This window comes from Halictus rubicundus, chromosome 2 (genome assembly GCF_050948215.1).
Source record: "Halictus rubicundus isolate RS-2024b chromosome 2, iyHalRubi1_principal, whole genome shotgun sequence".
Taxonomy (NCBI): Eukaryota; Metazoa; Arthropoda; class Insecta; order Hymenoptera; family Halictidae; genus Halictus; species Halictus rubicundus.
In genome coordinates this window covers 24,529,131-24,550,801 of record NC_135150.1, presented here as the reverse complement: position 1 = coordinate 24,550,801, position 21,671 = coordinate 24,529,131, and the positions used below count along the sequence as shown (strand labels likewise).

General features: G+C 46.3%; 1 protein-coding gene across 2 annotated transcripts in view; it reads right to left on the bottom strand.

The window, feature by feature from the left end:
* LOC143365721 (uncharacterized) overlaps window positions 1-17,541 on the bottom strand; it is a 35,231-nt gene extending 17,690 nt beyond the window's left edge. Inside the window, exons 1-2 of one of the 2 annotated variants that reach the window (XM_076806150.1) lie at window positions 15,981-17,541; window positions 12,773-13,509 (exon numbers count right to left, since the gene is read on the bottom strand). In XM_076806150.1, the coding sequence (XP_076662265.1) occupies window positions 12,773-12,988 (216 nt within the window). In that variant the 5' untranslated portion in view covers window positions 12,989-13,509; window positions 15,981-17,541. The remainder of the gene's footprint in view (window positions 1-12,772; window positions 13,510-15,980) is intronic. The other variant, XM_076806152.1, reaches the window with a different exon arrangement.
* Window positions 17,542-21,671: the final 4,130 nt, after the last annotated feature.

Below are 21,671 nucleotides of genomic sequence, written 5' to 3'. Positions count from 1 at the left end.
GAATTACCATTTCTCGTCGGGTGATGCGTGGGACTCGGACCGTGCACGTTGTTTGAAGTAGTTTACTGTGTTCGGCGATCGAGAAGGACGTGTTTGTTGTTCGTTAAACGCGTTAGATAATGTTCCTCGTAACGCCAGACGACCGTAAATCCCGGACGGTTTGTCTGGGGATCCTGGAATTCCGAGATCGATGTTTCTGAACAGACCTCCAGTTCACAAGTCATAACTAGACTGCGAACTGTTATGCGAAACAAAAATCGTCTGTATTTGTTGTAAGATATAGGAGGCGCTTAAAAACGTATTCCTCTTTTTTTTTTTAATAATTTTCACTGGGTCGAAAGTAGTGTGCTGATTGTATTCTTTTAATCTTTACACTATGTCAAATCAGAGGCACTCGCTTTTTGCACGAACACGTAAAATCCGCGGTCTAGTCAAAGTAGAATACAGAAGCGAAAGTTGCTGGTGGTTAGATAGCTAGGATATCCTTCCGGAATGATAACCTACAAGCTACACGAGTAAATCAAACAGCTATTATCACTGTAATCATGACTGTCTATGCCACACCTCAGTTATATCTAAGAACTGAGCGTCGCAACAAGATTGCGGACTTAAATCATCATACACCTCCTAAAACACAGCAAAGAGAAATATCTAAACCAGTCTAACGACGTCTATAGTTCCTTTAGGATCCGCTGGAAGCCCTAACATGCCCACGAAAATTAATTCAACCTCCACTTACCACAAACTAGCTCACAAAGGTCTGTATCCTTAAAAGATCCACAATCTAACCCCAACAAAACAGAATTCCGACAAACCTCGATAAGTCAGCCTAACGCAAAGACTCAAGCAAGCCGCTTGGCTTGCACCAATGCGACCAGCGCAACTGGGTCATTTCGATCCACCCGAGTCCTCCGGATCGGATCGCCCCAAAAGATCGGCGTGCATCGATCGCGATTGGCCGCCGCCGATCAGAGTAATCCGGGAATGAGATGATAATTAATTCGTCGGCCGTTCTTCGCTCAATATCGCTGCAGCCTTGCCGCGAGACACGCGGGGCGTTCCAGCGAGCCGCGAGTCTGCTCTCCGCGGCTCGGTTTCGCTCCAGAGTGGAAGCCGCTATTTCTGGCCGGGTATTAACGAGCCTTAATTCGCGGGATTAGTTCGAGACCGGGGAGCTCGAACCGTGAAACCGTAAAGCCGGCCATTACGAACCCTCGGGAGACCAGCCGCCACCGGCGGTAGTCACCTGGCTGTGGTTTTTCAACGGCGAACGTTAAACGGCCCCTCCGCTCCTCCTCTTTTCCCGGCGTTGCCACCGTAAGAACGCGTTCCTCAAGCGTTTACGGCCCGGGTTATTTCCGGATCGGCGTCTTCATCCTCGTGAAACCCGCTCGGCATCGCGTTGCTCTTCATTAGACAGCGTCGTCGAATCGCGAGGATCGCGAAACACGAGCTTCGTTCGACGGCGAAAGCGTCCCCGACGCGAGCGATCTTGAAGAGGAACTGTGTACTGCCGCTCGGTTCGAGCAGAGTGCTAGAGAGGGCAGACGTTGTGCTAGGGGTCGATCGAGCTTGTCAGTCGGGTCCAAAAATGTTTAGAAAATGTCGCAGAACGGTTTAGGGATCTTGCTCTATGAAGAGCTGAAGATTTCTTTTATTAATCCATCTATCTATCAATCTAACATTGAAAAATTAATCTTTCTTTGGATGATGAAGGCCGATGGAGTTGGAGAAACGTTGGCAGAGAATTGTACAAAATGGTACTGGCTACATAACCGATTAATTCCTAGCAGAGAAAGCGAAATCTACGTTCACTGTATGTCTAAAGTAATTGTCACTATTGGCAGCAGAAAAATAAGATCGCATTTTACTGTAAAATAAATGGACACCCGTACGCATTTAATGATGACTGAAATCTTCGTCACGAGCCTGACTCGTTTTCGTGGGGCAAGAGGTAATTGAAGGGGCTTCGTGTCTAAATTGGGCAGGAAATATTGCAATCATCTGACAAACCGTCTCAAACCAGCACGCGCCATTTAAACCGCAGTTTGCATGAAATCTCCCCAGTCACGAAGGAAAAATAGAATTCCGTGTAGCGGGTGTTGGCTGGTGAACGCAACATTTGTAGCGTCCTAATATTAGGGGATGCGTTTCCAAGAGAGGCCGTTCCGTGGCCCCTAACGTATCCCTATCTGGTCTCGAGGCCGTTATCTGGACCCGCCAGAGGAACAAGCGGTTAAAGCATCGTTTTATGGGGTGTTAATCCTCGAAACACCATCGGCGGTCCTCCGGTCTTAACCGGGACACGAGTTTTTCCCCCCCGGCCCGGTTCGTCTTCGTCGGTTCATTAAACGGTCGCGTTAGGGTCTGAAAGGCAGCCGGTGCGGAGTCGCCGCGATTTTCATCGTTCTCTCTCTCTCTCTCTCTCTCTCTCTCTCTCTCTCTCTCTCTCGGAGCATTCGAGAAATGGGAAAGAGGTCCGAAGCGTTCCTTTGGCACCCCGTGGAGATTCCTTCTCCCGCGGGACCGCACTCGGGCTGGCTCGATTAGCTTCTTACTGCGTATCGTGACGACTATCGCGTGGAATTTCAGCCCGTTGCGGGGCAGGAAGTATGTTAACCTCGCGGCGAGCAAAAAGTTGTCGTCGCTACGGGGAGGAAAGAAACGAAGGAGGATCGCCAGGACGGTGGAGGATCAACAGGACGAAGGGAGGAAGCACCGCGTAGAACCGCTGCTACGGATACGTAAAGCGTCACGGGGTGCCGGACAGCAGGACTCCCGAGCCTCGCTAATGCCAACGATTTTATTTAGGACCTCGCGAAGCCGTTCCTACCTTTCCTCTAGCCTAACACCTACGTTCCGAACTCTATCTTAATTCTGAATCGTTATCGCGCTTGTGCGTACTCGATCGGAGTTGCTAACGCGAGGTCTTCAGGAAGCTCTTCGAAAACGGTCGCCTAATCCTTCCATCGAGTTCGTCGAACGACTTTGTAGTTCGCTGAGGTACTATTTTAAGCTCACAGAAAATTAAAATCATAAAACTGCAGTCTATGACTTTTTAGTGAGCATGTATAATGTATTAGGGGTACCCATAAGTAATCGATTATTTGCAAAGAATTTGTTTTGCCCGATCGTTGAAGAGGAAGCACGAATTCTTTCACAGTTTTCGGTAAAACAGCCTGTCTTCAAAATATTCTAAAAAGTATAATTTCTTTTTACAACCCTGTAATAAAATGGCGGCGTCCGTACCCTCCGAGGATCATATTCGTCATTGCATACTTTTTCATTTTCATGCGGGATTTAATGTAACAACAAAGAAAATTTGCGATGTTTATGGAGATGTATTGAAGGTCAACAAATGTCAACGTTTGGTTCAGAAGGTTTGCTGCTGGTGATTATGATCTCTCTGACAGGCCTCGAAGTGGACGTTGAATTTGATAATGACACCCTAAAATCTCTAGTGGAAGCTGATCCAAAATTAAGTATAGAAGAATGATCGAGAAGCCTTGGGTCCACATGGTCAACTATACAAAGGCACCTACGCGAAATGGGAAAGGCATATAGGCAAGGAATATGCGTACCGCATCAATTATCTGAGACCAACAAGAATATTCATCAATTTGCAGTTTATTGCTATCCAGATTTCGTAGAGATCCATTTCTTAGCAGAATCGTTATCGAAGATGAAAAATGGATTCTTTGTGATAACATAAAGCGTTCCAAGCAATGGCTTTCTGCAAATCAAACCGCAATATCAACCCCTAAACCTAGCTTATCTCTTGGAAAGGTGTTACCGTGCATTTGGTGGGACTGTAGTGACATAATTCACTTTGAGTTGTTGAAACTTGGAGAAACAGTTACTGCTGAGTTGTATTGTCAGCAATTACAACGGCTGTATTCAGAACTATTGAAAAAGAGGGCATCTTTAGTCCACAGAAAAGGTGTAACACTGCAAATTGACAATGCCCGGCCCCATACAGCGAAAATCACTCAGGAAAAAATCAAAGAATTGCAATGGGAAGTTTGACCGCACTCCCGTACTCACCGGATATTGCTCCCTCTGATCTTTTCAGATCTCTGGAGCATTATATAAGAAATAAAACATTCTGTAGAAGATGTTAGGAGGCACCTTGAGTCATATTTTGCTTGACCAACCCTGGATTTCTATAAGAGGGGGATTGAAAATTTGCAGGAAAACTGTCCTTGACAATGATGATTATATAATAAATTAAGAAATAAAAACTTGAATTTACTACAAAGTTTGTTTTCGATTTCAAAATAATTGGTTACTTACGGGTCCCCCTAATACAATGTGTAAGCATGTTCTTATTTCGTTTTATTCGTGTCGAAGGAAACGTCCGAAGCCACGTACGATTTCACAGATTTTAAAACAGACCTCACGTGCCCGGTGTTAGGAGAACTCGGTACGTGGTCAGTGTCTATTGAATGGACGCGAGGCGGTCGTTTATGCTACAAACTATACAGTTCTTGCGAGCAGCTATGAGAAATCGAGAGCCGATCCCGTTCGGTCTGCCGCGGGTCGTGAATCGTCGGGACGCTTCGCTCCCACCGCCGCGCTGTTTTCTTCCTCGTTTCTTTTACGTATTCCGCGCGATCGCCATTCCATTGTCTCGCGTGTGTACGCGGAGAAACGGTCGGCGCGATTAGAATTCTGCGGCCAGCCTCGGAGGAGCGAGATCGGGGGAGCAGATTCCTCGGCGGAGCTGTTAGTCGGTTAACGATTCCAACTGTACCCGCCCCGGACTGACACGGGGAGAGCTTGATTTATCGAGAAGAGGAAATTGAAATTCTGTTCTCTCGCCATATGCATTTTCCCCGCCGCGGAATGCAAATCACGCGGGTTTTTAGCCGAGCTTCGCTACATGTGCGTCCGAGCAAAAAATCTCACGGGCGAGGAAGAAGAGAAAGACGAAGATGCTGAAACGGTTGATATTTACTATCTGTAGAAATTGTTACATAAAGTTCCAACATCTGTCTGTCGAGGTACTTTGAAATAAACTTGCTGGACTTGACACGAAATGTACCAAAAAAAAAAAATAATTTGAGACGCATCTATTAGAATCGTACAGCCCTTCCTGCATGAATTTGTTGATTATATACATACAATTGTACAAACGATTGTAAAAAAATTAATTTAACAATTTCCATAATCTTTTCAACTGGGCAAAAGACTTGACATACAAATAAAATTACAATTGATTAATGAAAAGCCACAAATTAATTTTTAGACCTTATATGTACACACCTAACCCACCATTTTAATGTATATATTTATATTATTATCGACCTTTCTTTCTTTTTTGTATTACATCACAGTAATCATGAGTACTGTCTCCATTCTATCTCGTATTTTTATCCTACGTTTTTAATAAATCATCGAACGATTTATGCTTACACATTTGTTTTAATTAGACTCATAGGATGTACTGACGATGTTTAATCATTAAAATCGTCTTGAAGGGAGTGTCGTGTGAACGGAAGAAGAGGTCGCGGGGGTTGGTCAAAGATTTCGATTTTCCATCGATCAAGGAGAAGTCGATGCTGTCGATCGGCGACATTGTTCCTCCGCTTAGGGGTTTAGCAATCGTCCAAGCAGAGAGTGGGAACCTATCGGAACAAGTTATTCCGGTATAACTTGCCCACGTACAAAGAACTGCCCTCATTAATATTGTGTGTATTAAATGGGACTCGTTTTCTGCTCGGTCGATTTAACGATTCCCGCGAATCCGATCCCGTGTTTACCAAACCGAGCTGTTTTGCCGTGGCCAGCCACCCCGATCCCCTGTCTCGCCGAATCAAGGATCGTTTGAGTTATCGATCTCGTTAGCGCCTAACGTCGCCCTCCCTTATCAGGGGCCGTTATCACTCGTTTTACGAGTTTCCGTGAAAAATCGCTCCGCTGGCATTCTGGAGGCCACCCGGATTTTTCCAGACGTGGCTGAAAGTGGCCACGAAAAATCACTCGGAGCGCCACGCTTTATCTCTTCGCGCGACAAACAACATTTGTCAGTTGGTTATGCGGTCACCCTGGTTCGGAAAAATGGGTTCATGGACCACTAAGATTGACTACCTTTCCATTTTGTTTAGATTTTGCTGTCAATGTGCTGAATTCATGCTCAACCTTTTCCATATCAGATAATTTTCCTCAAACCTCGTATAAGTCTCTTGCGTCTAACTCGTCTAACTAAACAAATTGATTCTATATAAGTACACACGTTATTCATCTCTGTTAGTAAGTAATTATAAGCGCTAGATATAAGAGATGGAAATAAGGTAACTTCAAGTTAGAAGTAAGATTAGGATAAGACCGGCGCGAGGAGGAAAGGCGAAAACAAGGAGCGGGTGGTATAGAAATTGTAACCCCGAGGGAAATCAATAAAGTATCTACTATTTATTCATCTCTGTTAAACTGAAATCTATGTATCTCTGTTATCGAGATGAAGGCATCAGTGAAAAGATAGGAATACAAACAATACAAATTTTCTTCTTCCTGTAGGAGTTCAAGGTTCTCTCATTATAGAGAGTCTCCGAAATGAATTTTAAGGTCAATTAGCGTATGAATTTGTGCTTATGATCCAGCGTGTGCTCCTCAGCAGCTTCAAAGAGCAATTCTCTGAATGAAGAAGAAGCTGCTTGAAGGGTCTCCGGTAAGAGAAAAGAGATTAATGCGAAATTCATCTCGCGACCCGCGATGAAGGATCATTAACGATCCGGCGAAGAGTGCTCCGAAATGACGATCGGTTCCCTGGTAATTAATCTCGAGTGTCAGAAGAGTATCCTCTCGCGTGTCTACATTGTCTCACAGACCCGAGTCCCGGTCTTCCCGTCTGAATAGCGGTAAATTATTCCGTCGATCCTCGCACGCTAACAGAATAACAGAGGGAGAGAGAGAGAGCGAGAGAGAGAGAGAGAGAGAGAGAGAGAGAGAGAGAGAGAGAGAAAGAGACGATATAGAAGGGACCTCTCTGTGGACCCTGCGACAGGAAGTTTCGCCGCGGGATGTCGAAGAGCATGAGCTCCGGGGTCAGCCGCCATTTTTACGCCGCTGGAAAGTCACCGAGACGGCCGGCCGGCACGTCGTCTTTTCTTTCATCGCGCTCCGACGGCCAACTATTAATTAGAGAATAACTTGATCGGCCGTGAGAGCCGTTGGGAAGCGTCGGGAAGCCGAGCAGGAAGTTGGTCACGAGGTATTCTCCAGGGCTCCTTCTTCGAGGACAGAATGGACGAGCGGCGTCGCTTTTTCTCGGGGAACAGCGGATTCGGCTTCGGCGGATGTACCGTTAACGATCGGGACTGAATTATTAATTGACCGACACTACGAGGCTTGGATACCTACACGCTGCGAGACTCGTGGAGAGAGATCGTGGTCGCCATTTTGGACGCTGAAGCTTCAATGTGTCATTTCAATTTAATTATTTTTATTCTAAACTGATTGATTCATTTTTTAAAGAGAAGTAAAGAAAGAATAGTTAACTCGTGTGTCAACAACCAAAATTTTTAGCGATACTCAATAATATTACACTTTATAGTTTCTAAAATAATTTTTCCATCTACCAAGAAAGATATTAAAGAAGTTTCAGAAAGAAATTGAAAGTGGGCACCCAGGTATCCGGTTATCGACGTAAGGGTTAATTAAACACAATAAGAGACGGACCAGAGATGCCTAATCGATATTAGAAAATTTTAGAAAGACAATTTCGACGACTCTGCGGGTATTATTACTGCTGAGCTAACTCGATTTCCGTGCTGCGTTTTCCGAATACCTTCGACTAAAATTGTCTCGAACTTCCCATAAAGACCGTACGGCTCGGAGTATCGGCGCGCTTGCTCAAATATCCTATGGTAAGTACCATCCCGTGCACAGCCATTCCCACGAGCGATACTTTACGATAGCAGTTGGCCTAATAGCGGCGAAGGAAGAGGCATCGGTCCACCATCTGTCCACTATCTGTTCGCCGGGCAAGAATCGAGCCATAAATTGGCCTGTTAGGCCAGATAAGGGAGGAACTCAAATAAACGCTTATCCTTTATCTGATACTCGGACCTGTCCGCCCCTTTTCTGTCCGGGATGTTCCTCATACGGGGATTTCTGACGAACGAGCAATATCCAAGTTTACCGGTTTGGCGATCGTGTCCCGGATTGCGAATCTGGACGCGTTTGATAACCAGGGGGGAAGGCTGCGTCGTCGCGGATTTACGGTCCTGAGGGGACCGCGATGCGTTCCGTGCCACGAAAACATCGCGATCGAGACAGAAACGACGTCCTAAATATAAACCCCGACTGCCGTGGTCCGCGGGTAGATGTTATCGGGATCATCGGTGCCCGGGAACGAAAAAGTTCGGTGTAAGTGTCGCGCACGAATGCTCGGCTTTGATGTCCCTGGGCCTGTGGGTGGTAACCTGAGAGCCGCAGCTGCGAATTCTGCACTCGGAATCCTCCTCGACGATTTTTTCGTCGCCCCGGGTCCGCGGCAGGTTCGCATTGTACGAACACCGAACGCTTTCATCTCGAGCGATAGGTATTTCGGAAAACTGAGACAGCGGGGAGGATGAATGAGTTGCTGGAGCCTTGAAGATCGCTGGTAGATCACTCACATCGAATCTCAACTCGCATCGACAACCGGAAGATCGAATTCTCCTCGATTTCCGGCCAAAAACTGGGTTATGATTTTGGGCGGATGGGGAGGTTGTTGAATGAAGCTTGCGAATTTTGTTGGAGAGTGAACAGAGATTTTCAGTGATAATTCAGTGTTATATTTTTATGATTCGAACGATAAGTTCCAAGTATTATAAGCTTGCAAGCGTTGAAGGAAATGATATTTCGAAAACTGAGATAGTGGGGAGGATGAACGAGTTATTGCAGCCTTGAAGATCGCTAGGAGATCACTCACATCGAATCTCAACTCGCATCGACAACCGGAAGATCGAATTCTCCTCGATTTCCGGCCAAAAACTGGGTTATGATTTTGGGGCGGATGGGGAGGTTGTTGAATGAAGCTTGCGAATTTTGTTGGAGGGAACAGAGAATTTCAGTGATAATTCACTCTTATGTTTTTATGATACGAACGATAAGTTGCAAGTATTATAAGCTTGCAAGCGTTGAAGGAAATGATATTTCGAAAACTGAGATAGTGGGGAGGATGAACGAGTTATTGCAGCCTTGAAGATCGCTAGGGGATCACTCACATCGAATCTCAACTCGCATCGACAACCGGAAGATCGAATTCTTCTCGATTTCCGGCCAAAAACTGGGTTATGATTTTGGGCGGATGGGGAGGTTGTTGAATGAAGCTTGCGAATTTTGTTGGAGGGAACAGAGAATTTCAGTGATAATTCACTCTTATGTTTTTATGATACGAACGATAAGTTGCAAGTATTATAAGCTTGCAAGCGTTGAAGGAAATGATATTTCGAAAACTGAGATAGTGGGGAGGATGAACGAGTTATTGCAGCCTTGAAGATCGCTAGGGGATCACTCACATCGAATCTCAACTCGCATCGACAACCGGAAGATCGAATTCTCCTCGATTTCCGGCCAAAAACTGGGTTATGATTTTGGGCGGATGGGGAGGTTGTTGAATGAAGCTTGCGAATTTTGTTGAAGGGAACAGAGAATTTCAGTGATAATTCAGTCTTATATTTTTATGATACGAACGATAAGTTCCAAGTATTATAAGCTTGCAAGCGTTGAAGGAAATGATATTTGGAAAACTGAGACAGCGGGGAGGATGAACGAGTTACTGCAACCTTGAAGATCGCTAAGGGATCACACACACCAAATTTTAACTCGAATCGGCAACCGGGACATTGATTATTCCTCGAAATCCGGCCAAAAAGTGGCCCACGATTTCGAGCACATTATAATTTCCTTCGTTAAACTTTGTGATTTTTGTCTCAGGATAGAAATAGGTTTTAGACACGCATTTCGAAGCTTGTCCGGTCATTTTGAAGCGATAATTCGACCCAATATTTTTACGGTCCGAGCGGATCCGTTATTTCGGAGTCGTTTCACACACGCCAGCGAGGACCCTGGTATGCAGGATCGACGGAATTCGAAGATGGCTACTAAATGAAATTATAGTAATTACTGCGCCGTCGTAGACGAGGTTCCCCCGTTTAGGACCGCGTTCGTATTGCTAGTTTCGTGGCAAACACAATGCTCTATCGGCTCGGCGTCCTCGAGGCTGTCCTCGAACTGGCCGCTAAACGCCACACGGGCAATTTCGCGTCGATGAATCGACAGAAATTCTCTGGCATTCGCGGAAGAACATTGTTCAACGTGGGCGAACGATTGGCTCCTAAATCGCGTGTTTACGCGCCTGGCAGAGAGTTCTATTTGCGGTCTGGCTGATTAACGTTCCATCAATGTTAATTCATGGAATACTTGTCGGGCAACTGGTGGAACGAGATCGATTCAATTCCGCCGCCACTGCAAAGAATCCGATTTTTCTCGAGTTAAATCGGCAACCGGCAAGATTGCTAATTACCATTAAATTATTTATACCAGCGTTACTGAAAGTCGGCGCTCGGTGATCTTCATTGCTGGAAAAATCTAGTCTGCGTGAAGCAACCGATCCTAGCGTGAACTTTCACCACGACCGTTGCGCAATCGCTGCAGATGCTGTTACTGTCAGCAACAAATATAATAAAAAAAAAACCCTCCGGGGACATCATCGTGGAAGATACACCTCGGAGTATCGGCATTCTTTCTCAGCAATAACGGAATGCAAAATTTCTGCTTCGAGACTGTCCCGTGCACTATTCCCGATCGATTCTCCGTGTAAAAACGCAGATAGCCGTGCAAATTCTTTCTCCGGCCGTAAAATCCACGCTCATCGATCAGTTGGCAATTCCGCCTCGGCGTCGCGCCGCCGCGTTGCGAATTAAATGACACGCCGGCGAACGGGCAGGAAGAAAAAACGGCGGCGCGACGGGCAAATGCACATTTTTAGTTTTCCATTAGGTGCTCATCTCGCGTGTCGCGCATCTGTTCGCCGAATTCGCGCGTCCCTCTCGCCTTTTTGCTCCGTTCTCGCAGTCGCCGCTTCGTCCCTCTTCGAAGTCGCGCGAGCGCGCGCCGATTCCCTTTTACCGGAGCGAAACGGCCCGAGATCCATTACGATCGCGCTGATAAATATCGAAATTACGGCGCATTAGGTACGCGTAATATCCCCCCTCCCGTCCTGCCGATCGATTTTACGATCCACGAGATCGACCCGCTTCGATCCTCCCGGTAACACGACGCCGTGGCAATAGTATCCCGGCTGAAAACGCGTTGCCAAGCTGTTAACGTGGAAAGAATTGTCGGTCCGAGGCGAAACTAACTCACTTTCGTTTAACGACGTCCCCGATTGCTGTTAATCTTCGCAAAAACCACGGTTCTCACCGGTATCTTGTCTCTAATTAAGCAGATCAATATGCGTCCGATACGGGCAGCTCGTTCGCCTGATTTTCTGGTCCCCACTTTTTTCTCGGTGTTAACGTCGCTCCGCGTTCGTTTATATTCATATTTTATGCCGCTCGGTTGCTTAATTGCGCGTGCACGATGTGGACGCGATACTTTGACTCGAATTTCAGTCGACGGAAAGTGAAATTAAACGGCTCGAGGACAGGTGCGAGAATTGTCGCGCGTGTTCGTCGGGACGAACGTTTTCTTCTGGAATAACGCTACTCGCGGAGATGCTCGAAAAAATGAAAGGGAATTTAGAAAGTTTATTGTCCCGAATTCTACGGACGAGCAGACACGGATGAGCTTGTGCCAGGAATGCATCCGGCGTGTTCGAGGGCAGATACGTCCTTATCGTGGAGAAACTAACAGCTATCGATGGTCTGTAATTTCACCATAGATTTCTTTCGATCGCGACTTCCCCGGTGAAGTAGTATCATCAATATGGACGATCCTCGTGGCGTATTAAAACCGAACTTTCACCAAATAGTATAAAACTTGAGAACAATGGAGGCATTGTACGTGAAGCACATTCTATATTATTTAAGATAGTTACTCACGATTCTGAAGGTCCGTTAGAAATTTTCTCGGAATTTATGGAATCGCGTTTCTTGCTCGCTTAGCGCATCGTCACCAGACTGCGGACACTTATGCAAGATAAAAAGCGTCTACGTCAATTGCAAGAAACAGTGGCCATGTAAATGTTACCTTCTTTCTTCAGTAATCTTAACAACATCCAACTAATATATTCACGTTCTCAACACGTGTACTATCAGCGTCACAATTTTGAATGAAAACTTATAAATTATGACGCATTCCTGTGACAATATTTTAATTCGTGTGCTATAAATCGCATTTGATAGAATTCGATAGAAAAATGTTCTGCTTCGTTCATAAAATACTATGACCAAATAAAAATTTCTTTCCTCCTTTAATAATATAATCTTTCTACTGTCTCGTGTGTCACCCACACACTTTTGTCATAAACGCATAAAATTCGCAGTCTATTTACGAACACGAAGGTTCTGGTCGAAACAAACGTTGGTAAGCGAACGTGTAAAAATCCGTCGATGCTTTTACAGGTTTAAATTGAAGACGGTGGTGGAAAAACCATTTTTCCTGCACAACGAAAATATTCACCAATAAATTGTTCACTAGCGTTTCGCAGCGCATGTCGAGAAGAGTTCAATTCACAAATCTCCAGCAGGCTATCGTCACCGTATCACCGTATCGAACACAGCATGCGGCTATCGCGCTGACATAGAAGCCGAGGATCGAATGAAGCAGAATTGAGCGTACTTACCGAAACGTCATCGACGGAGCCGGCGGCGACGGTGCGGACGTTTCCGACGGTGAGAACGAGAGCGACGACGACGGCGAGGACCGCGTTGGTTCGTGGCAGCCGGGCGATCATGCCCGCTGAATCGAGGCTTGCCAGTGGGGGCAGCCAGCGCAGACAGTTCGACGACGCCGAGGACGTGCTCGACGACGAAGCTCGGTGCTCCTGTCGCGGATGCATCGCTTCATGATCGCGACGTGCCGCGTGCTCGTCCCTCCGTTTAGCCCCGTCGACGCAACGCGACTCCGTTTTCTCGTTTCCTCCGACGGGCTGTTCCGTCGTCGATGCCTCTCTCTTTCCCTCTTCAACCCCCTTTCTCGCTTTCTTCCTCCGTCCAGCTCTCTTTCCCTCTTCCACCACCCTTTCTCTCTCTTCTCTCTTCCTCTCCGTTTCTCTCGCACCCTCTTTCTCCTCGCTTCCTCCGGAGGCGTGCGCGAGCGAATCTACGTGCGTGAACTCGCGAGCGCGTGCACACACCGCGCGCGGCTCTATAAATACGGCCGCGACTCCACGCGAAGAATTTCAAACAACCGCGCCGTAAAACACCATGAGTGGAAGAACGAGAACTCCTCGGGGAGGGGGTTGAACTCTCGCTGAACCCCGGTGACGATGTTCGCCGACCCTCATCATCCGCGATCGTCTCTTCCAGCCGGCCTCCTCTTCTTTCCCGGTCCCGTCGTCCTCCTTCTCGAACCGCGACGCTGAAACCATCGATCAGGATCACAGCCGTGTTATTAGCGGTTTTTCCGGATGCCTGTGGTCGCAGATCCACGGCTAATTTCGTCGGCCGGGTAATCAACCCCGCGAAACCAATCTCGAGGATTCTAATGAGCGGGAACCTTCACCGAATGCTGTTTCCTCCTAACGAGCTACCGGGGGATTAGAATCACTCTTGGGATGATCTGCGACTTCTGAAATCTGCTATCACTGGTTTCCTCCCTCGGAAAAAGTCGGTACAGTGATTTCTCTATATATGTCGCCAAGACCTGGATGGTAAACGTCGCGGAATTATCCCCACTACCGCGGGGTACACCTCTGAGAGGCAAGACCTGTGTTGTTGACATATATCGAGAATTCACTGTATCCATCTAAATTTCGTATTCGTCTGCCGTGGATAGTGATTTATGGTGTTCGTTTGGGCAGAAAGCTAAACGAGGTTAGGGGAGAGTCGCTTTTGGAGCAGCTAATTGCTTGAATCACTGTACTGTGTTGGTAAATATTAAATGAAGTTATTAATTTGTACACCTAGTACGTTGAAAGGGTCAATTGTTAAATGAAAATCTTGCTACACGGGACTCTTACTATCAGGACCTTGAATAAGTTCTCGCTGTTTCTTCAAAAATGGCAGTAGCAGTACCCCGTTCGTGGAATTTCGAATGGTAACACACATGCAAGGCAGTAGTGTATCTAACCTTAAATTTCAGTGTATGGTAGTTCACTTTAGTGTAAACAAAGTAATTTTTTCTTAGTTCTGAAAATGTCTACTTTTGTGCCAAATAAAGTGTATTTGCGGGGAATTTTATTGCACTACTTTATTCAAAAGAAATCTGCAGCTGAAGTACATAGAATTCTTGTCGAGACTTATGGTGACAATGCTTTGTCGGATACGACATGCAGAGACTGGTATCGACGCTTCAAAAATAATGATTTTGAACTTGAGGATAAAGAACGTTCTGGCGCACCGAAAAAATTTGAAGACGAAAAGTTGGAGGAATTACTCGATCAAGACCGATGTCGGACGCTAGTAGAACTTGGAAAAACATTACAAGTAGATGAGTCAACTGTTTCAAAACGTTTAAAAGTTTTAGGAACGATCCAGAAGCAAGGACATTGGGTACCGTATGAATTGAAGCCGAGAGACGTCGAACGGCGTTTTCTCACGTGTGAACTACTGCTTCAACGGCAGAAAAGAAAAGATTTTTTGTACCGCATCGTGACTGGCGATGAAAAGTGGATACACTACGATAATCCAAAGCGTAGAAAATCGTGGGGTAAGCCCGGCCATGCATCAACATAGTCTGCAAAACCAAATATCCATGGTTCGAAGCTTCTTCTCCGTATTTTGTGGGGTCAGCAGGGTGTAATTTATTATGAGCTGCTCAAACCGAATGAGACTATCACGGGGTAGCGCTATCGACTTCAATCGATGCGTTTAAGTCGAGCCTTAAAAGAAAAACGGCCGCTATACGAGCAGAGACACGACAAAGTGATTTTGCTACATGACAACGCTCGGCCTCGTGTTGCAAAACCAGTGAAAACCTACCTGGAAACGCTTCAATGGGAAGTTCTACCCCACCCGCCGTATTCAGCTGACATAGCCCCTTCTGATTTTCACCTATTTCGTTCGATGGCACATGGCCTAGCTGACCAGGGCTTTCATTCTTATGAAGAAGCTAAAAAATGGATCGATTCTTGGATTGCCTCAAAAGACATGTCGTTTTTCGGACGCGGAATTCATATACTGCCAGAAAGATGGGAGAAAGTGGTCGCTAGTGATGGGCAATACTTTGAATGAAATGTTTTTGTTCCTTATAATTTAAATAAAGCTTTTATTTTGTAAAAGAAACAGCGAGAACTTATTCAAGGTCCTGATATTTTTTCATTATTATTATTGAAGCTTGTGAGCGGTGAATATGTGAACGAGGAATATGGTCTCTTTATTGCGTCTCCAATTATTTGATCATCCATTGCACATTGGGAAAGAAAAACACTTGCATCGTTATCGACGATGTTAAGTGACTGTGAATAATGATCTAGTTTAGCTGCGTATCTCGAAGGAGAGAAACGTTTGCGGTAATGTTACAGGAACTAATTAACCGTGTGTGTGAGGTAACGTTCGATCTTTAGAAGATCAGCAAGCAGAAAAACAGACGCAAGTTAATTAATTTTTCTCTTACTGGATCCCAACGAGCAGAAATTTCGTTAGAAACCGTGTGGATTGCTAGGAACGTCGGTGTAAAACGACACGCGAATAATACGATCTGAACAACACAACACGCGACAACGAAACGATCCGCAACGGATCGTTCTGACCCGTCGCGTCGGGTTACTCCAGTTAGCAGTGTCAAGCAGAAATCAGATAGAGTAGACAGGCAAGCGAAGCAGTTATATCGCTGATCGCAAGAATTCGTCTTGCTCAACGCAGGTCAATTAAATTGCAATATGGATTTACCTGGTATTAATGGCCCCAATCGATTGCGCAACGCGCGAACGATAAAACCAGGATAACCTCCGGCGTCTGCGACTCCCACAGACAGTTTCGGTAATTACGAGAATCCACTTAGCCAATCTGCCGCCTCGATCTCGATCGAACGAACGTTAGACGCGTCGGCTTGCGTTCGACTCGTCCGAGATCGGCGTCGATTCCGCTAACGACCGTAAAACAAGCGTAAACGCGAGATCGATAAGCCGGTTGCTGGATCGATGAATCGGGCGGAAGCAGTCGGGTGTGTAGGATTACAGTAGGAGGATCGAGAGACTGCGAACGCCGCTGTCTCGAGTGGGTACAGGTGGCGAGGCACGTTCCCTCGCAGAAAGACACCAGGATATTACGAGCGTCCACGCAAAGCAGCCGGGAGTGTACGTTACGCTGCTGATTCTTTATGTAACACCGCGAAAGCGGATACGATTCTGTCTCTCCTGTTTCACCGGGGATTGGACAATGCTCCAGGGAAAGACCCGACATCAAACGATAACCGAGTTCATTGATAAAACTCACCCCTGGAGATCCTCTTCCACGGGTCTGCACTGCTCGAAGACGTTCAGCCTCTCAAAAATTTTTTCTCAAGTCTCTATATTTCTTCAGATAGTTCACCAAGGTATACCAGGAACTTTACTTAAATCTTACTTGGTTCTTCGGGAAGTTCTAGCTATTCAAGGTGCACAACGCTGAAGAATCTTAATTGTTCTCAAGTCTCTATTTTTCATCAGTCACCAAGATGTACCGGGTGCACACTGTTGAAAAATTCGGAAGAATTTCAATTTTGCTCCGTGTTTCTTCAGGGAGCTCGTCAAGGCGTACCGGTCATACTCTCGGGAGTCCCGATTTTTCTGGTCCACTTTTCCCCCAGGATGTTGACTGTATCCTGAGCCCGGAAACTGGCACTCGAAGCGAATCGCGCCGTTTCTTCGTGGATTGCTTCGGGTCTGCTCGGTCTCATGGAGCGGCCGGTTCTCCAGCCGGCGGGATTGTTCAAGTACAGCTTGCGAGAGCGGCGTGCCAGCGGCCGATATTTTTAGTCCTCCCTGGTTCGAACATCTGTCTTCGAGTTTGGGTTTCCTGGTCGTTTTAGACGCGCGACGTCGCACCGTCGAGACGGCGCGGTTCCCTCGGCAGAACGTCGCGGACGGATCGGTACATATTACCGTGGACACTTCACGCCTTCGAGGTGCACTCCATTATTCTTCGTTGACGTGTTCCCTTCGACCAGGGTTCCCTTTAACCGGGTAGAGACGTATCGCAGGGATTCCGGGAAAATTGTCACTCGCGGATCCTTCTGCTCTCGTCCTGTCTTCGCTCGGTTGCTGGCGAGTCGAATTATCGAGCAAGCTGCCTGTTCCTCGTTGACGGTAGACGGTTCTGGGAACCGTTGCTCGAGAGTGCTCGAGACCGATTGCCAACCAGGAAGTCGGTTGATAGCGTAGAGCTGCCGATGACCAGCCGAGCGGAGCTTCTCGAGCACACGCACGTGGCTCCGGGCCGACTGACGAGATACACGCGCGAGGAAGTATCAACGGAGGCTGAGAGGAGTGGCTACCAAGCGAAGCGGAAGTGGAGGGTGGCCCTGAGGTGGTGGGGTGCTGCCTGATAGGGGGTACTGTCGTCGGAGCCCTCGGGGACGAGCTGCAGACGGCTGGGGACGTTGAAGAACGACGCACCGTGTGGCCCGAGATCGCAAGAAGCTACACTCGGATCGACTTTGTTTGCTCTTCGGGAACGAGGATTGTCGGTTTCCTTCTGCGCAATCGGCGGTACGTGGTGTTACCGATATCATCACAATCTCTAGGTCGTTCATATCTCCGTTTATCCTACTTTGTTAGCTCTTCGGGAACGACGATCGTCGGTTTCCTTCTGCACAATCGACGATACACGATGTTACTAATACCGTCATAATCTCTAGGCAATTTATATCTCCGTTCATTCTATTTTGCTAGCTCTTCGGCTTCATTACTGATACCATCACAATCTCCGTGCGATTCAGACTTTTTAATGCTCTTCATAGATACTTGAAAATGTCAGGTAGATACTCTAGAATTAGTATAGTGCCTTGATGTCGGCCAATATTTGCAATAGCTCGCTGCCACTTATCAACTGAATAGAAGCCATTAGGATGACACTGTGTGCTTCGTCCTTGAAGGATTCGGGACACGCGGAACAGTCTTAAGGTCTTTTAGGGTCGCAGGATCTGACTCTGACGTCATTGTTAGCTATTAAAATCTCCAATGATGAGATCACAAACGATCCAACTATCCTTATAACTGAACGATCCTAGTTATTATCGTTCCAGAAGTACCTTTGCTCTCCATAGTCAGAACACAGGTCGCGACTCTCATAAAATTACAATGAGAGCACACATCGACTGTAACGTGACGTTGCTCACCGAAATAGACGATCGTACGACGCGTTTTACCCGCGACACTGCGCATATCGGCTCGCTCGTAAAAACTCATTATTTGCTAACGGACATCACCGAGGAAATTGTCGTGAAACGATCGGCTGTCGCTCTTTGGTAGCCTAACGTTTCACTCCGGGGCAATCGTCGGACGGGTGCCCGGAGCCTCGTTCGGTATATCAATTTTTGCGCAAGAAGACGATCCTTAACGCGGCCACGTAACACAGGTACCGTGTCTCGACCGTGGAGAAAGGAAGGACACGGTCGTTTGGAGGATTCGGTTAATGACACACGCTGATCCCTGCCGCGGTATCTCTGCGGTCTGGGCCCCGCCCAGCCCTCCAAGAAGATTACACGAAATTGCCAGATTTTTTAGGGAAAAGATCGAGCCGCGAGCGAGAGGCTGTTCAGGCGGTTCATTTTGTAGGGAACCGTGTTTCCCTCGTAAACGCGTCGATCCTGATTCCAGGAACGCTCGACGCGCCAAATAGATCCGTTGACGCGGACACATGGTTCATGGTTTGACTCAAAGTCAAGCGTGTTGCGCTACGGATCTACACGAGAATCTTCTTCAACACGTTGGCCATCGCTGGAAGAAAAAATCAGAACGATTTATTTCACGCATTGTCCACTATTTAGAACAAAAATATAATGCAATTTCTTTCGGGATTACTACTTAAAAGAAAATTTCGGAGGACTCTTGAACAGTCTATGAACAGTTCGACCGCCAACTCGGGAAACTGAAAAATTCTGTAAAATTGAAGTAGTTTATTTAATGAAATATAAATTGAAAAGTTGAGATGTATAGTACCGAATACTGTTGTAGCGATTACCTGAACAACCTTCTGGTACCTTGTAGATCCTAATAATGTTTGGTTCGCTTTGTAAGTTTGCTGATACGTCTCGTGTTCGGTAGATTTTGTTTGAAATCTTCATCGCTGTTCGAACTCGTTCCAGAGCGAGGGGGGCTAAGAAGTTGATTTATTCGCGACTTCGGCGATAGCAAGTAGTGCGTTAAGTCTCGACACGTACGTTCCGGGGTTCTTATCGCGTCATTTAAACAGTGCCATTCCGAGAGGGGGAGGGGAGGACAGAATCTCATGGTTTCGGAATTAATTCCCACGCGTGCAAGTCCGCGAGACGAGACGGACGCGCGTCCCGATCGTAGCTCCGTGTCCTTTTAAGTTAAAGGGACGGCGAATGCCGCAGGAACCTAAGGGACATCGGGTATAAATCAACGTCTGGTCTCGCGAGAGCGACAGAGAGAGAACGAGAGAAAGGAGGAGAAGAGAGAAGGAGAGAGAGAGAGAGAGGAGAGCGAGGGAGGCAGACAGCAAAGAGACGTGAGCCGCAGACTGGGCAAGCCTCGGCTCTCCCAGCTACTTATGCTAATGCCGGCAAATCAATTTATTTATATTTATTTATAGCATTCAAATGTTTCCTCGGGACCCGGCTACGCCTCGTTCCGGTCACGGACCACCCGCAAAAGCGAATCGATTCTGCTGCGGGCCACGGGGTCCGTGGGGCCCGAGCAAAAATCGGCACAATGCCCGGCGCGTCGCTCTTGCGCGTCTTTGAACCTGATTCAGCGCGCCAACCGATCCAGAAATGTTCAGAGGCTATCTTTTACCAAGCATTCTGCTTGGTGTCTCTCCTTCTTTGACGGGCACAGGTGCGATTTTTAATTTGGGAATGTTTCTTTGCCGAGGTACCCTCAACCCTTAATTGGACGCGTGAAGACTGGGTCCGAGAAGACACTTTGGATCTCGTTTCATTTCTTGGTGCAGGATACCATTTCTGTGTTTTACGATTTAATCATAGATAATTGACAGGCAATTTGTATTTAACAGCCAAGGGTAGTCACGTGACATTTGCAGAGTCAGCAGGTCGGTAACTGCTGTATAATTTCCGTTCACAGCCTGCAGCCACTGACTTAACATCCGTCTTGGTCTTGATCCGGGTCCTAAGTCTGTGACTAAACTTATCACATTTTTTGCTCTGTATTATCAATATCATGAATTCTGACGCCAGAAACGCGCTTCAAGTTTTTCGCAGAGAATAAAGACAAAATACAGCTCAATTCGTAGCTGGAGATATTTTCCAGCGCGTGCTACTCTCGATTTCACCCAGAAAACTCATCCGATGGCATACAAATGCTTGGATTCCACGGCACGCACATCGTCAATTTTTGGCCCACTTCTGACGCTTATATTACCAAATATCCGCATAATCTCGTCAGCTCATGACCAGCGTGCGCTAGATCAAACCTTCCTCTTTCGAACGAGCCCTTTCCCAGCGAAAAATATTCTCATATAAGAACGAAAAGTGGAGGCACGTCATTTTTGTCGGTAACGTGGTCACTCTACCTTATCGCGAATCGACGGAGACGATTAGATGGCTTCAACAAAATTTCCAAATGTTTTCTACACCTTCAAAATGAATGAATGTTCAATAAAAAATGTTCCAGTTACATTAAAACGTGGTAAAATATTTGCATAGCTTTCTTAAACATCTGACAGCATTTTCAAGTATTTTTTTATACCCACAATATGATTATACGTTGAATGAATACGCTTTAGTGAAATAACTAAACGCAACAGAACGAAGTTCACTGTACTTCCTCTTCTTTTGAATGGAGTCAATTAAACAGGCAAACGTCTCAGTGAAGTGTAAAACACGCTGTAAAATGTGAAATAGAAAATTTTTCGTAATGTAAACGTATTATCTGATTTTTACACTGCTTTCTCGGTATACGATAAGGATAACCGCGACTATTTTTAATTCAGCGTGTTGCAGGAATTATCAGAACGATAAAACCGACTCTTACCGTCGATGTTGCGTAGATAAATTGTGGATCGTTTGCATTTTGATAGACCGGTATCGGTTCTTGCTACACGATGCATTCTGATGCATTCTTTCGCAATTCGAATTGCCACTATCAAATTCTCAGCGCATATTATTGAATAATGTGTTACGGATCGGGCGAGGTCTTATTCGGGATCGAGTCACGTGACCCGACTGTCGCCGAAGGCGATCGAGCGGCTCAGTAACGTAGGGAGAATAGTACTAAATTGTGCTAATGGTACTAAATTAATTTAAAAGGGAATCTATATAATTTCCTTCGCGGACAATTTTACCAACGGACACTGGCTTGATAATTTACACCAGTCTACAATTAAAAAGTTCAACACATTTAAATTTACCATTCTTATTTGATTATTCATTTAAACAGCTGTCCATGAATTCAGCTA